Source organism: Apteryx mantelli, chromosome 3, assembly GCF_036417845.1.
Source record: "Apteryx mantelli isolate bAptMan1 chromosome 3, bAptMan1.hap1, whole genome shotgun sequence".
Taxonomy (NCBI): domain Eukaryota; kingdom Metazoa; phylum Chordata; class Aves; order Apterygiformes; family Apterygidae; genus Apteryx; species Apteryx mantelli.
The window spans coordinates 73,625,380-73,639,314 of NC_089980.1; the positions used below are offsets into that span (position 1 = coordinate 73,625,380).

General features: G+C 39.4%; 1 protein-coding gene across 1 annotated transcript in view; it reads right to left on the reverse strand.

Annotated features, from left to right (window-relative positions):
• The window catches only part of ARFGEF3 (ARFGEF family member 3), a 94,759-nt gene that overhangs the window by 39,513 nt on the left and 41,311 nt on the right, over positions 1-13,935 (reverse strand). The window contains exons 6-12 of the mRNA XM_067294772.1: positions 13,166-13,297; positions 11,329-11,451; positions 9,716-9,758; positions 8,607-8,685; positions 5,094-5,198; positions 2,004-2,328; positions 481-593 (exon numbers count right to left, since the gene is read on the reverse strand). Coding sequence (XP_067150873.1) covers positions 481-593; positions 2,004-2,328; positions 5,094-5,198; positions 8,607-8,685; positions 9,716-9,758; positions 11,329-11,451; positions 13,166-13,297 — 920 coding nt within the window. The remainder of the gene's footprint in view (positions 1-480; positions 594-2,003; positions 2,329-5,093; positions 5,199-8,606; positions 8,686-9,715; positions 9,759-11,328; positions 11,452-13,165; positions 13,298-13,935) is intronic.

A 13,935-nucleotide genomic window follows, 5' to 3' on the forward strand; every position in this document is an offset into this window, starting at 1 on the left:
AGCACTTGCACTGAAAAAAACAGCAACTCTGAAGCTAAAGTTAAAGCCCTCTGTGTCCCGAAAATCATCTTACCTATTAGATCTGAAATTTTTAAGAACTAAAAATACTACTTGTCCAATCTGTCAATGTTTACGTTCTGGAGTAGCTCCTTTGACTTCATCTGGGAAACGTATCTCCAAATAAGTACACAGTTACCTGGTTGCAAGGTTAGGACCCAAAAGCAAGAATTTGCAGCTATAAACTAACACATTTGGGTATTTTGGTAAACTTCACTAGGCGGTTATCTACATCTTTAAAAACAAGCCCAGACTGACTACAAACCAGTAACAGCTTTTACCCCTCTTCCATTTTCACAGCTTATTTAACCAGGTAGGTACCCTGGCTCTTAATTTGGGTATGGTTCTGAAGGTACAGCTGTTTAAGTGTCATGTGGGCACTGGTTTAAGTGAGAAAAGGCTAAAGGAGAAAACAAAGCGTACAGTTTGAGAAGATCTAGATGGGATTTCCTTTTAGAAATTGACCTCTTCCTGGATTCTGACTCAGAGGAGCAGGGCCCTGCCAAATCACAAAGCCTCTGAGGACTTCCAAGTATCTGAAAGAAAAGGAAACAGAAGTTCAGCTGGAGAGTGATCTAAGCATTGTTCAAACACATTAAATGAGTCATAGGTTTGTCAAGTCCTGGAACCTGAGGTACCAGCATGGTAAATTCTCACAGGAAAGGAAAACAGTACACTAATGATCTACGCAATGCATTAAAGCTATCTTACCTCTTTTTAAAAGCAGAAAGGAAGACAGAAAGAAACCCCTGCATATACAACATAAATTACATGCAGAATGTTCTCTACTTTCTCCAACATTTTTGACTGAAATGTGTTTCAACTGATCCTACATGCAAGACAATCTTAGTGCCTGAATATAGGGCAAGTATTTTGCATTACATTATATACCAAAGGGGGTCCTTCTGTTGAGTCACCCAGCTACAAAATGCTAGAATTGGACACAGAGATGCAAAGTGATTCCTTCCAACTCAGCCTGCTGGGTGGCAAGTCCTGTTAACGCCCAGCAGGAAATACAAGGAGAAAGAAGAGGGTTAATGAGCAGAAGGCAACAGATACATCCTGCAGGAAACAACCTTAGTCTGAACTTTGCCTAAAACTTAAACTGTTACAAAGGTTGTCATCTTGCTACTGTTTAAAATCAGAGAAAGGTAAGCCGTAAGATGACTGTGAGTTCAGGCAGCAACCCAGTGAGTGGCTGTGTGCTGTTAAGAGAGATCTTCAGACATTCAACAACCTGTGCATGTACAAGATAAAACAAAAATCCTCTAAAAGAGACCACTGTTCCTACAAACAATGTGAACTGCCTTGCATTACACAACATGAGAATAAAGCTGCACACGTGAAACGGAAGACTCCATGATGTCAGCTGCTGCTCAGAGAAGTCCCACAGTTCTAGTGCTGTCACTGGGACTGGGCAAGAGGCCAGAGCAGACTGGACTTGGCTGTTCAAGACATTGGCACCTTCCTTGTGGCTATTCTAATAAACCTTAAGGAAACTGTATTTCAAAAACCTGGCACACAATCAAAGCATATATTGAGCTTAATGTCCAGAATACTACACTGTGAAGATGAGTGACTCCTTCTAGCAAGAGCAGGGAGTAGGGAAAGACGCCAAAGTAGTTGAGAACAGGATCACTATACTGTATGTCACCCAAAAAAGCAGTCATGACCTAGTGGTAAGATCTGCTCCATGCAGTACCACTGCATGAACACTAACAGAGTTGCCATAGCAGCTGGCATGATGGAGACAAATATAGCTATTATGACTTTGTAAAACTATTTGTCAGAGTGGCTTTGATGTAACAGCTGTGCTCAGAAAGGGGGATTTCAACATCCCTAGTGCTAAGGTACATAAATGGACTGCTATGCACATCTCAGCAACATTTACTGTTAAGTGAACATTTTGCTTTACTTGCGTAGATTTGCACCTGTGATTATCCTACCTCTTTCATAATCTTGATGGCTTCTACTCGGTGCTGAGGTGGTGGATAAAGCAGTATCCGGTGATAGAGAGACTGCAGCACAGGCTTCATGGATTCCACTGACCCCACCAGTCGAACCAGTTCTGCTGCAATGTAATATATGGTCCGTGCAACGGGCCCACTAAGGGCAGGTGCTGTGGATGAACACCCAGAACCCCGGCCATGATCAGAGACCCCCAAGGAAGGTGAATCAGCCTCAAGACAGACGCTGCTGTGGGCAGAAGTGATAGTTTTGTCATGGATTGGATTTCCCAAGATTACTACTAGGGCTGGACACAGTTGCTTCCTGAGAAAAAGAGAAAAAGGAGCAGATGGTAACTGGAAAGAAACATCTCACAGGAACAGCTTGAAAATAGCCCGCAGTTAAATGAGATACAAGCTTCTTGTTTTAATGATCAGTCAACAGCAGTAGCTATATAGAGCAACACACTATGCCAGGCTTTTTCAAACTCCCAAGCATCAGCATACTAGTATGTATGGCAATACTTTTGGAAGCTTTTTAAACATGGTACTGATACGCAAGCACTGTGCTGCCCTCTACTCTACAGGATAGCATGTCTACTTCTTTCATTGGCTGCAAGCTATCACAAAGTAGAAACTCTGGGTTTACTGCCAGGTGTTTCTTCTTCTATCCAACTTGTGAGTTTTAAAGAAATGATCAAATAAAAGACAATCTCTACTGACTAGAAGGCCTGATGTTCCATCATTCAACTGCACATAGCATATATTTCAGTAAGCACCCTTGGTTGTGAGCCTCAGTTTTGCTGGCTTTCGAGAACATAATTAAAGCCCTTGACAGTAACTCAAAGTGTGTAGTGTAACTCCTCATACGCCACTGTGCACTAAACACACTGTGCTTTCTTAAACTGTCATTGAACAGGAGCATTCCAGTTAAATGATTCCACTCCAGCTCCTCACTCCTCCTCCTCACCAGTATGGTGCAAGCAGAGCCAAAACCAACTCAGCACTTTGCTCCATTAGCTGTTATTTCATCTTTGCCCTCTGGTACTTGCCATCTTATTTTAGCCCACAAGACTCTAATTTAAAAAGCCAAGTGCTGCATGGTAATGCAATCCCAACTTTGATCCTCACCCATATGTCTCAGACTTTCAGTTGGCACCTAGAGCAAGCGCCCAAAGACAAATAATGCCTCAGTAGAAAAAGCAACGCATCCTCATAGGTAAGCACCTCTTATTTTCTCAAGATTTTCATGTCAACCCAGAATTTTCATTGTTTCTTTTAAAGTGCTTGCCAAAACAGGTAGGCATCCTGAAGTCACATTAAGTAAGACAGCTTCTAATCTGACATCAGATAATGACTGAGTCTGTTTATTTCCCCAGTCAGGTACATTTGAAAACATATGAATTCGCTTCTTAAGAAAGGTGCCTGCCTGGTTACACTGAAATCGAGGGTTTTTATCAGAACAGGCATAAACACAGGTTGCAACAACACATTCCCCACGCACCTTCGTCCCATCAAAATGCCTCAGTACCCAACTAGGGAGAACACACAGCCAGAAAACACAGAGCTGATTTTCTCTGTCTGCTCCCTTCTTTATCTTCTGCTGAGGACTGACTACAGAGTTGTGTGCATGTAGGCAACAGCCCCTTAAAGAACAAAGACGATTATCAGTCTGTTTTACAACATCATCAGACAGCTAATAGATTAGTGTGTACTTATACATGCTATAAACTAAAAATGTAATTTTGAATGTAAGCTGTTTCATGTCTTCCTTGTGGTTTTTCACCTTCATCTTATGCATGTAGCTTGAGGAAGTACATTCTTTGGCAGCCACGCTTGTTTAAGCCTGCCTCTAATGGCTTGCCCCCATGATACACTTGTACCAGTACAAACATCTGTAGATTTACAGCGTAAGCTGAACCATCAAACTAATGCGAACTTAAAATAAAACAGAAAGGATTTTCTTTTAACCCAGACCATTTCAGTGACTTTGCTTACAGGCTGGCCCCATAAACAGTCACATAAGCACAAAGTGGTGGATGAAATTCAAGGGCAGAAACTTTAGAAAAGGGTTTGCCATGAAGGAGAGAATTCTGTGACTATGCTTCTATATTAGAGCTCCCAGAGGCCTCAGCACAGGGTCCCCGTGCAACGCCGACAAGTGTTATTAACCTGGGGGACCTCTTACTGCTGCTGCCAGCGAGTATCAACTTCTCTGATTTTCTCAGAATGGCAAGGGAAGCAACAGCTACCCCTGCATCTTCCATCCTCAGAAATGGGCCTGAGTCAAACACTTCTATTTCAAAATCACAGGGTAAAAGCACAATAAACACATTTGCAGTTAACAGGCACATATACCTTTTCTTAACACAATTGTCCACCAAGGTCATGGGATGGACATCCTCACTTTGCATGTACTGCAAGGAGCTGTATGTTAATTACATTTTTGCTTTATCACTATGAGCCAACTATCCATATGCTACAAAAAAATCACTACTGCAAATAGAAAGAGGGATAAGGATTATTTCAGCTGCTCTGAGGTGATGGCAAGCAAACAGTCTAGAGGTAGAAGCAAACACTAAAGAAGTGAAGTTCTCCTGGTGAAGTGTATTAAAAAGAGTATTTCTTGATAAAGTGGAAGCACTATTAAGACTGCATAGCCTGAGCCCTTATATAACGCAGGTCATAAGCATTTCTGGTCTCCAGCACATTTTTTTACAGTAATCCAGCTTATCATCCTGTATTACTGCATTAAACCAGTAAGGATCTCAACAGCACTCTCCTAAAATAAGCAGAATATTTACGTGTTTAACACCACACACAATTTGGAACTATTGCAGAAAGTATAAGAGATTATCTGTAAGACCCTGTTCTGACTACATACATTAGACTCCATGACAGTGATAACTTACTATAGGATTTAACGTGCCAGCTGAACACGAGGTCTTAACCAATCTTACACAAAGCATGGGATGAATTGATAGTAGGTAAACCATGAGTTCCCCTCATATTGGTGATTTACTACAGCTTTGTTTGCATGGGAGGCAGGGAAAGTCCTGAATACTTCTGTCAGTCTTCAGATGTACTCACCATATGAGATCAGTGAATCCTTTGTGCTGGTTCATGCTGGGAGAGGAGCTACTTAACATGGAGAGGATGCACTCCAAGTAAAGAAGCTGAAGTTGTCGATTGTCACTGGCAAAGAGAAAAAACACTGTTTATGTCACATTGAAACAAAGATTATTTAATTTTTTAAAAGAACTACATTAATTCACTTGAAAATTATACTGCAATTTATAGCACTGACTTATTTTGCATCTGCCTATGGATTTCCGATGGTGTGATCATATGTGTCATCCCGTTTATTTCATACTGATCGCATGCAGTGATCTACTACTATTTAAATGTAATAAAAATAGATTTAGTTCATCAAATTTAAAAGTGGGGAATAAGAAGAGAAATATATGTGAAAGAAGAGGAAGAAGAAAATAGAGATAATTATTCAAATTCAACCTGAAAACTTGGGGAAGAAGGAACCCTTAGGCAGAGGAAAAGGAGACACCAGAGGATTTGGGGATATAAGATAGCTTCCTCGTCCCTTCAGGCAAACTGAAGGGCATTAGGACACTCTTTTCTGATTATCTTTTCTGCTTTCTTGATGACAGTCAAAACAGCCAAAAGTCAATGTCTACAGGCAGAAAGTTGCGTGATCACATGGCTACCTTTGGGGACTTGTCAGTTATTCTGTCAAAATCATGAACAACAAAGTGAGCTTCCAGAGAAAGAACATGAAAGATAGTGTGGACACTTGGAATCAGTGTACTTGTTCACATACAATGTACTTGTACTGATTTTCAGAATTAGCTGCAGGATTCAGGTGACAAGCCTGAATCTGCCTTATGGCAGTAGCTCCCCATCCCAATAGCACTCACATTCTATTTTTCACTTCTAAAAAGACAAGGATTTTTCCATTCTTTTTTGGTCCCAGATGAGGGCTGGAAGAATATTTTGCTGACATACGATGGTAGGTAAAGAAAACCAAAAAGAACAGATTTATCTTAGCTGAAACTAAGGAATGAGAAATCTCTGCTTTTCTGATTGCCTTTTGTTCACGTAGCTGAATTTTCCTCTGAGTAGAACAGTGTCTGTTTCACATGCCACATGGAAAACTATGAATCCTGAGGCTCTGAGGTTACGTTCCTAGTTCTATGATATGGAGGGTTTAAGAGTGCTGACCTATATCTTTTTTAAAGGTGATAGCTTTTTCCTCACAACTATCCATATCTATCTGAAAAGAGATGCACACATTCCAGATACAATTGCCTTCTTTTCTGACAGCTTTTCATATATGTCTTAAAGTGTATTATCAACATGTTGCAGCTGATATCTGCACAAGGATACACAGGGCATCCTGCACTCATAGATTGCTTTGATCCCACTTACCACCAAACCATTTTCCTGCAGGTAAGAAATTCATGTATACTGGACTAATACGTTTCCCTCCTGCACACCTCAGTGTAGCTGCTCTGTTCACATCACTACTATCACAAATTCCAGAGTCACCAGGATTCCTGCAGTCCTGAGACAAAATGCATCTCCCTGCACTCTTCCTCATCACTCATAGCTGTGCCTCTCTCAAAACAAAATTCCAGTAAGCCTGAAATTTAGAAGATGAAGTTAAAGTAACCTTCAAACTAAGAGATCAGAACAGGCAGTATAACATATCAAAACCTCACTTCATTGACCCAGGGGGGGTTAATGAAATAAAGGCTCTTCATTCCTTCCTTCCCTTGGAAACTCAGGGATTTAAGTTCTTCAGCAAGCCATTCTAATTAAATTTATTTTCCTCAGATTCAATTAGAATCCTTCACTATGTTTTGCTGTTAATTAGAGACCCAAACAATCTAGGTGCATAATTACAAGCATGCAGTAAACCATGGTTTGTGAGTATTTTCAAGTTCTATGAATATCTTATTGTGCTTTACCTACAGCATGCTTCAATCTGTTCTAATTCAGTACAGTTTCATGGGGAACTGGGATTGCAGATAATTTTTTAAAGCCTTTGAAGTGATTTTGAGAGATCCTGTCAGGTAGTTTAGTTTTGGTATTTCGTATCCAGTAATTCAAAATGGTTATCATTTTGTGGACAATACTTATCAGAGGATGGCTGTCTACAGCTTCATACATGAGCAAAATTCCAGTTTGATACAAAGAATGAATGTTTCATCTCTTCCCCACTTGCTATTTTTAGACATACACTTTTGCAGATCTCTTACTATTACCCTGTAACTTTGTACACAGTTCCAAAAACACTCCTTTAGAAGATTCAGACACATGCTTTTGTTATTCCCAAACACTATTGATCTTAATGAGTTTGGCTATTGATTAAGCAATGCTCTAATTAGGGACGCTCATGGGACAAAAATCTACCAAGGAATCGCACACAAAGATGCAAGTGCAATCTTTGGGTCTGGTAGTTCTTAAGCCACAGTTTTCCTGAATATGGTAGAACATATAAAAGGAAGTATCAGTGTATGTGTGTTCTCTATTTCTCCCCTTTCCCTGAATCCATGATAGGCTACTGTCAGAGACATTCCTGAGTCTGTCATAGGTCTGTCACATAGGCTACTACCACAGATGTACTGAGCCTGGTGGTCCAACCAAAGAGACAATCTTCCACTACAAATAAAACAGTTTCAGATTGCCTTTTTCACTACCATTCAGGTGATACTCTTTGCAACTGGCAATAGTAGCAAGTTATATCTTAATTTACTGATACAGAAGTAATGTTGTCAAGTTGGAACTTGTTTTTCCCTTAAAGTCTTCCAATTATTTCTAGCTTGCTATAATTATACTTCTGAAATAATATTTTATATTGCTTTTGGTCAGTTTCTCTCCTCTCTGCCACTTAGGGTTTTTTCTTTCTCATTTCTTAATAGACCATTAGTAGAGCTATGCTAAAACGTCACAGGGAATAATTCTTAAACTTACAAGTAGCTACTGTTAGAGTATTGGCCAACAAGAGACTGTAGCATTCTGATGCAATTTAATACCTTATTACTAGATATAATAATGGCAATTTAAAAGTTAGGCTCATGCATTTGCAAGTAGTTAGAGTATATGATGTTCCTAAATTTAAGGAATGCTTTGGTAATGCAAATTATTTCAATCTGATAAATGCTGCCTTTCTAAGAAGGACATATTAATTCATTCTGCATATTAAGTATTTCTATTATACTTTCCCATGTCTCTTGTAATTATTCTTCCCTCTACAATGATGGCTTTCATGACATCTAGCAAGACAGAAAAGATAACTCCTTTTACAAGTATTTTGCTGCTGTATGGAAGTTACCTACAGTTTAGGGTCACTGTGATTTACTGGAGGCTCTTTAAAGCTAAACAGTGCACAGAGAAAGCAAATTTGTTTTTCATCTTAAGTGGGGATTAAATTAATGCATCATGAACAATGCTTTCTTTGATAAGCACTTCATATGAGGACAGTTTTGCTCCACAATCCCAGAACCAGTACAGTACAATCGCATATGTCAGTGAAACTCCCAATTTCCAGATAACAAACTCACATTATAAACTGAAGTAACTCACTTTATGACAGCCTGGAGCTTCTCACAGAGCACAGTGAGGACAGATACAACATCATCACTAAGAGACTCGGCTGAAGTACCTCCAAAAGGACAAAGATCAGTGGCATTACATATGTGCAGCTGAATTACACCCCCACGTTACCGCACAGACTTTCAGAATTCCCCTTGACCCAGTGACACAGATCCATGCTTCTTAATGATGAGGAGGGGCTGCCAAAATTCACAGATGCAGCAGAAAAGGTTCTAGACTGGAAAGTGATTTCTGCACAATGAAGAAACAGTAGTATTAAATCTGGAGAGTGCGCTGACTGCTTACATGCATTTACAGAAGGTTAGGTGAAATTGGATTCAGATAAGAAGAAGGGGAGGAAAAAAAAGAAAAGAGAGAGACTGGCTCAAGCACTTATGTGGCAGCTAGAGTCTCCATGGCTGTCCCCACAGGTTCTCTCTGCTACATGTTCTGATGTCTGGTCAGGCCCTGATCTTAATAGGGAATGCTTGTGTACTTCAAAGATTTTAGGCCCCAACCACACAAGTCCTCCTGCAGAAATCCAGTGAGAAAATAAAAAGCAGGGATTGTTTTTAACTATCAGGCAAGACAGTGGAAGTTAAGCCAGAAGGGAAGAAGAAAAAATGTCTCTTGTAAAACAATAGTGTGAGGAGCGTGAACATAGTGATGCACTTCAAAAGCCTGTCATTATATAAACTGCATTTCTCGCCTAAAATACAATAATACAGTCTTCTCCAGACTCCACATCCTACTCTATGAATAAATTTCAATTTTAGGAAGTAAATCCACTTCATTAAAACTTTGTCCTGGGCACTGAAACTCATTAAATATAGGAGTAGCACCTTGAAATAATCACCTATTACTATGCTGGGTGTAATGCTGTTAATGTGATTCAGATGAAGACACAACTGAAAATATCAGGAGCTAACAGGGCTGTCTCAGTTCTTACCACATGTACCACAGATAGCATCGAGCTATGGAGAGGGTAAGAAAAGCTGAAGATGCAATTCCTGTGACATCAGCAGTAGTAGTTGATGAAAGGAATGTGAAGAATAAAAAAATTGGATTAGAAGGAGTCACTAAAAAAGTGGTACAGATACCTTGACTCTTGAATTTTTGCAGGGCATCATGGTTCTCAATTGTCTGTTGAAGAAAGACAAATGTGGTATAATCAGTGCAAGTGGTAGAAAAACACCGTAAAAGCAAAACTTTAAGAGCAAAGCTTTCTTCCTCAACAAATTCACGCCCTCTATCTGTTCTTTTTCGTTGTTTTGTTGTTTTTTGTTTTTTAAGTGAGGCTTCTGCAAAATGTTTTCAAAAATACTAAGACCTGTTTTAAACAGTCATTTAGATTGGAGGCATTTGCTTCTCACTGAGTTGAACTAGAATTCTCAAATCCTTAAAGAAATTCATATGCCTGAGAGAACTCAATAACAACTAGGCATGCAGGTCTCATTGAAATGAACTGAGTTGAAAGTGTAGTCTAGATTTCACAAAGTGCTTAGAAACTAGAGTCATTTGAGTATTAGTTTATCACATCATCATCATTAATGTTACAGAGCCAACACAATTAATGGCAGGAAATGGAAATGACCTCTTAGGCCAGTTAGTTCAGCTGCAGGATAGGCCTCTTCCGATCAGTGCACAAAGCACACACAAGATCAAGCTGAATTCTCTTCTCAAGCATCAACAACATACTAAGCTAAATGCAGCTCCGATATACTCTCACCTACTTGGCAGATTAAGAACAGAATTAACAAAATTCAATTTTTAGACCCAAAGTGAAATTTAAAAACTGCCACTTTCCTTTTTCCAAATGTTCTGGCTAGTAAAACGAAGCCACTTGGCACAGAGAGAGGATGAGCATGCGTAAACCTATGAATTCTGTTTTGTAGTTGCTCATAAGGATAAAAATTATACTGTTTTATTAAATAACCCAAAATTGAAGTGGTCCTCTTAACCCAAAACAGACATAAGGAAAAAGATTTGCATAACTGCAATCTTTAAAACACCAATTAAACAGCAAATGGACCTTACAAATCATATTTTTTGATAATATGACAATATGCAAAGCAGCATGAACAAATATAAGAAGCCAAAGTCATTTCACATTTGCCCAGAGCATTTACAGTTTCACTGACAAAGTGCTGAAACTTACCACAAACAGCTTTCATGGATTCTAACAGTGCAATAAAGGCAATAAACAAAATTTATTTTTGCTAATAACTAAGCAGACAAAGAATTCTATGGGCCTAGTTGCTTCAATTGTTTAAATTATCTTTTTTTTTTAAAAAAAAAACAACACCTCAGTTACACTTTCAGTAGTAGAGAATGTTTTTGGTTTATGTAAATATTTGTCATGCAAAACATTTTGGCAAAAGGATTTCAATAAACCTTAGGAAAACAAGTAAACAAAATAAATGGGGAAGAAAAAGGCCAAGGCAGTCTGACATCAGAACAAAGCCTCTTTTGTTTATGGAAGGAGAAAAAAATCAGCGAAGTATAGTTGACAATTCATGAGCTGTGTTTCTGATAGACTGCTCTGAGGCAGGCACTGAGTCAGAGCCCCAAAAAGCTTTTAAACAGGATTAATTGTGGAAGTCTCAAATAAAAGCCATTGGCACAATAAGCGAGTACAATACACTGCATTCAGAGAAACAAAAAGGCACACAGTCATGGATGTGGAACCATTTGTTGATGCCAGAAGGCTCACCATATTTTCTTGCTTTTGCCGTAACTGTAAAGTCAAGTCACTCAACATTTGGCTGAGGGTTGCCCGCACAGCGGTGTTAATGCTCCGCTGGTGACAGCTAGATATATATGTCTCAATGCAAACCTGATGAGGAAACAAGATAGCAGTACGCAGATATGAGCTGTAACTTACCAGTAACACATTTTAGGAGGATACCAAAGTCTCTTTTACACAGATAGTCAGCCTTCCCTATTGCTCCACAGTGTTTTATTAGCACATAAAAAATTTTCAATGATATGGATAACTGAGTAAGTAGCATCTAGAAGCAGCATTCAGTTCATCAGTTAATAAGTCTCACAGCTGCTGGAATGGTAGGCAAAATTGGCAAATTCTTCCCCTGTTGTCAAATCCAAGTGAACTACTCTAGCTCCTAGTAGCCACTGTAATTACCGCACAGTAACTACTGTGTAGATAATAGTCTTGACGCAGCTTAGTGGGTTTCGGACAGAACTGCGAAATACAATCTTCTCAAACTGTGATCTGAAGAAGCAGTTTTGGTCCCTTTGGCCTACACTAAGCTTTTTGATTGGCAATGACTGTGAAGCTGTTCATATACAATTCAGTCTTTGTACTTTCACTCTGCCATCGTTCAGATGTATTTCTAGCAAGAACAACCATGACTATAGATTAAACTATCTGTGAAATATATATAGTGTATCAATGATATGCAGGAGGAGTATGAGTAAATGTAAGTGTCTGGTGTACAGACATTCTTGAGTGAGAAGGATATTACACAGTGTAAAGTCATTTTTACAGTTCCCTAATGAGGATGAGGTTTTAAGAGGGGAACATGAAAGTGGTCTATTATATAGGCTAATCCTTACCAGCACAGGCATGGGCAAGACTCTTGATTGTTTCCAACTCCTACTAAAAGGAAACAAAGCTAGTCCATTGACTAAGAGAGAGGGGCTGGGGGTTCAAGGCTATAAAGTTCAAGATGGACATGCTGCTGGCACACCTCTGTCTTTGTTAGAGCAGAGTGAAAAACAATTAAGATTCTTTTGACCTCTTTATTTTGGGACACCTGACATTTCAGCATCACAATGAAGCCACAAGCACAAGAAAGCATGACTGAGTTTCTTGGATATAATTATATTTTAAGTGAGTTAGCTAAATTATGACTCTTGCCTTATTTTCCCTTAAAGTAGCCAATTATATCTAGAGATCGCATTCTACAGCTATTAAGTGTATGTATATATCACATTATCTCATGTTAGAAGCACTATGCAAAAGATGTAAACAGAGACTGAATATCTCTTTTGACAATACACTAGAGCAGATTACAGTTGTATTCATCTGCAGCACACAAGGGTCAGAATCTACAGTGTGTCGTCTTCTTGCTGCCCTTTTTCAAGATTTCAATCCCCCAATTAAATAAGGGATTTTATTTAGCCTGAGATCAATCAATTAGTGTGTGTAGATGATTTTGGAAGTTAAAAGAAGGCCCTTAGCAATTGTTCCCGTCTTTCAGTTATCACCTGAAGTCCAGTGGACAGAAAATCCTGTAGCTCGGTGACCACATATAGCCTTCGCCTCACACCTGGCAGAGACAAACCATTCCAGTGCTGCGGAGCCCGCTGCAAAGGTTGCATGATCGTATTCTTGAGCTGTAAGTCTCTTTCTAGAGTTATTGAATTAATTGATGAAATATCATTCTTAGAGGCAAGCTGACTTTCTGGAAAGAGCATGGTTGATACCTCCTTTTTCTCTCCCCTTCCCATGCCCACCAATGAGCACCAGTACTGTCCATTTGAGCTCTGATCTTACGGAAGGCCTGTGTTCAATAACACCAAGGTACCTTTCGAAAAGCCATTGATGAAGAAGCACCAGTAAAAATACGAGAGCACAGGACTCTGAAGAGGTATGCAATGGACATTTTGATCATTTCATGCATTCGGGGACTTCCAGCTCTATGGCATGCAAAACACAACTAAGAGCAAAACACAGAAGGGTTAGCAAATACAATACAAAGGAGTCACACAAAACAAACTCCCAAGAAGTAGATGGGAATAACAAATATGCACATAAAAATAAACAACAGTCAGAGCATGAATTACACTTTCTTGCAGGGGTCCAGACAAGCGTGAGAAGTTGCACACAAAGATTTATTCTCTTTTCAATACTAGTAATATTCAAGCCACTAAATATAGTACTCATGTTGAGTACTTCATTAATATGAAGTCAAAAATATCCAGAAAGATTTTGTATCCACAAACTGAGAATATGCAAAACAGCCAGACTGTAGCTGTGTCTGTCAGGAAGAGTCCTCAGAAAGATAGTCCTACCAATATGCAGGCAGCAGCTTTCTCATTCTGCAGTGGCTCCAATTTGCTGTGTAGGGCAGGCTAGAGAAAGTAAGTGGCTTACTTGGAAAGAGATACTGAGTAGTAGGGGCACAGCAGCTAGAGAGCTCCTCTCTGCCACCTCGCCATTAGAGCAAGGCAGAACAATAAATGCTGAAGTCAAGAAAGTGCTGGACTCGGAAATCATTTTCTGTTCCCTACTGCTTACATGTGGCAGAATTCAGATGCAAAGGAGAATTAAGTGCAATTGTTAAAGTCTTTGCCT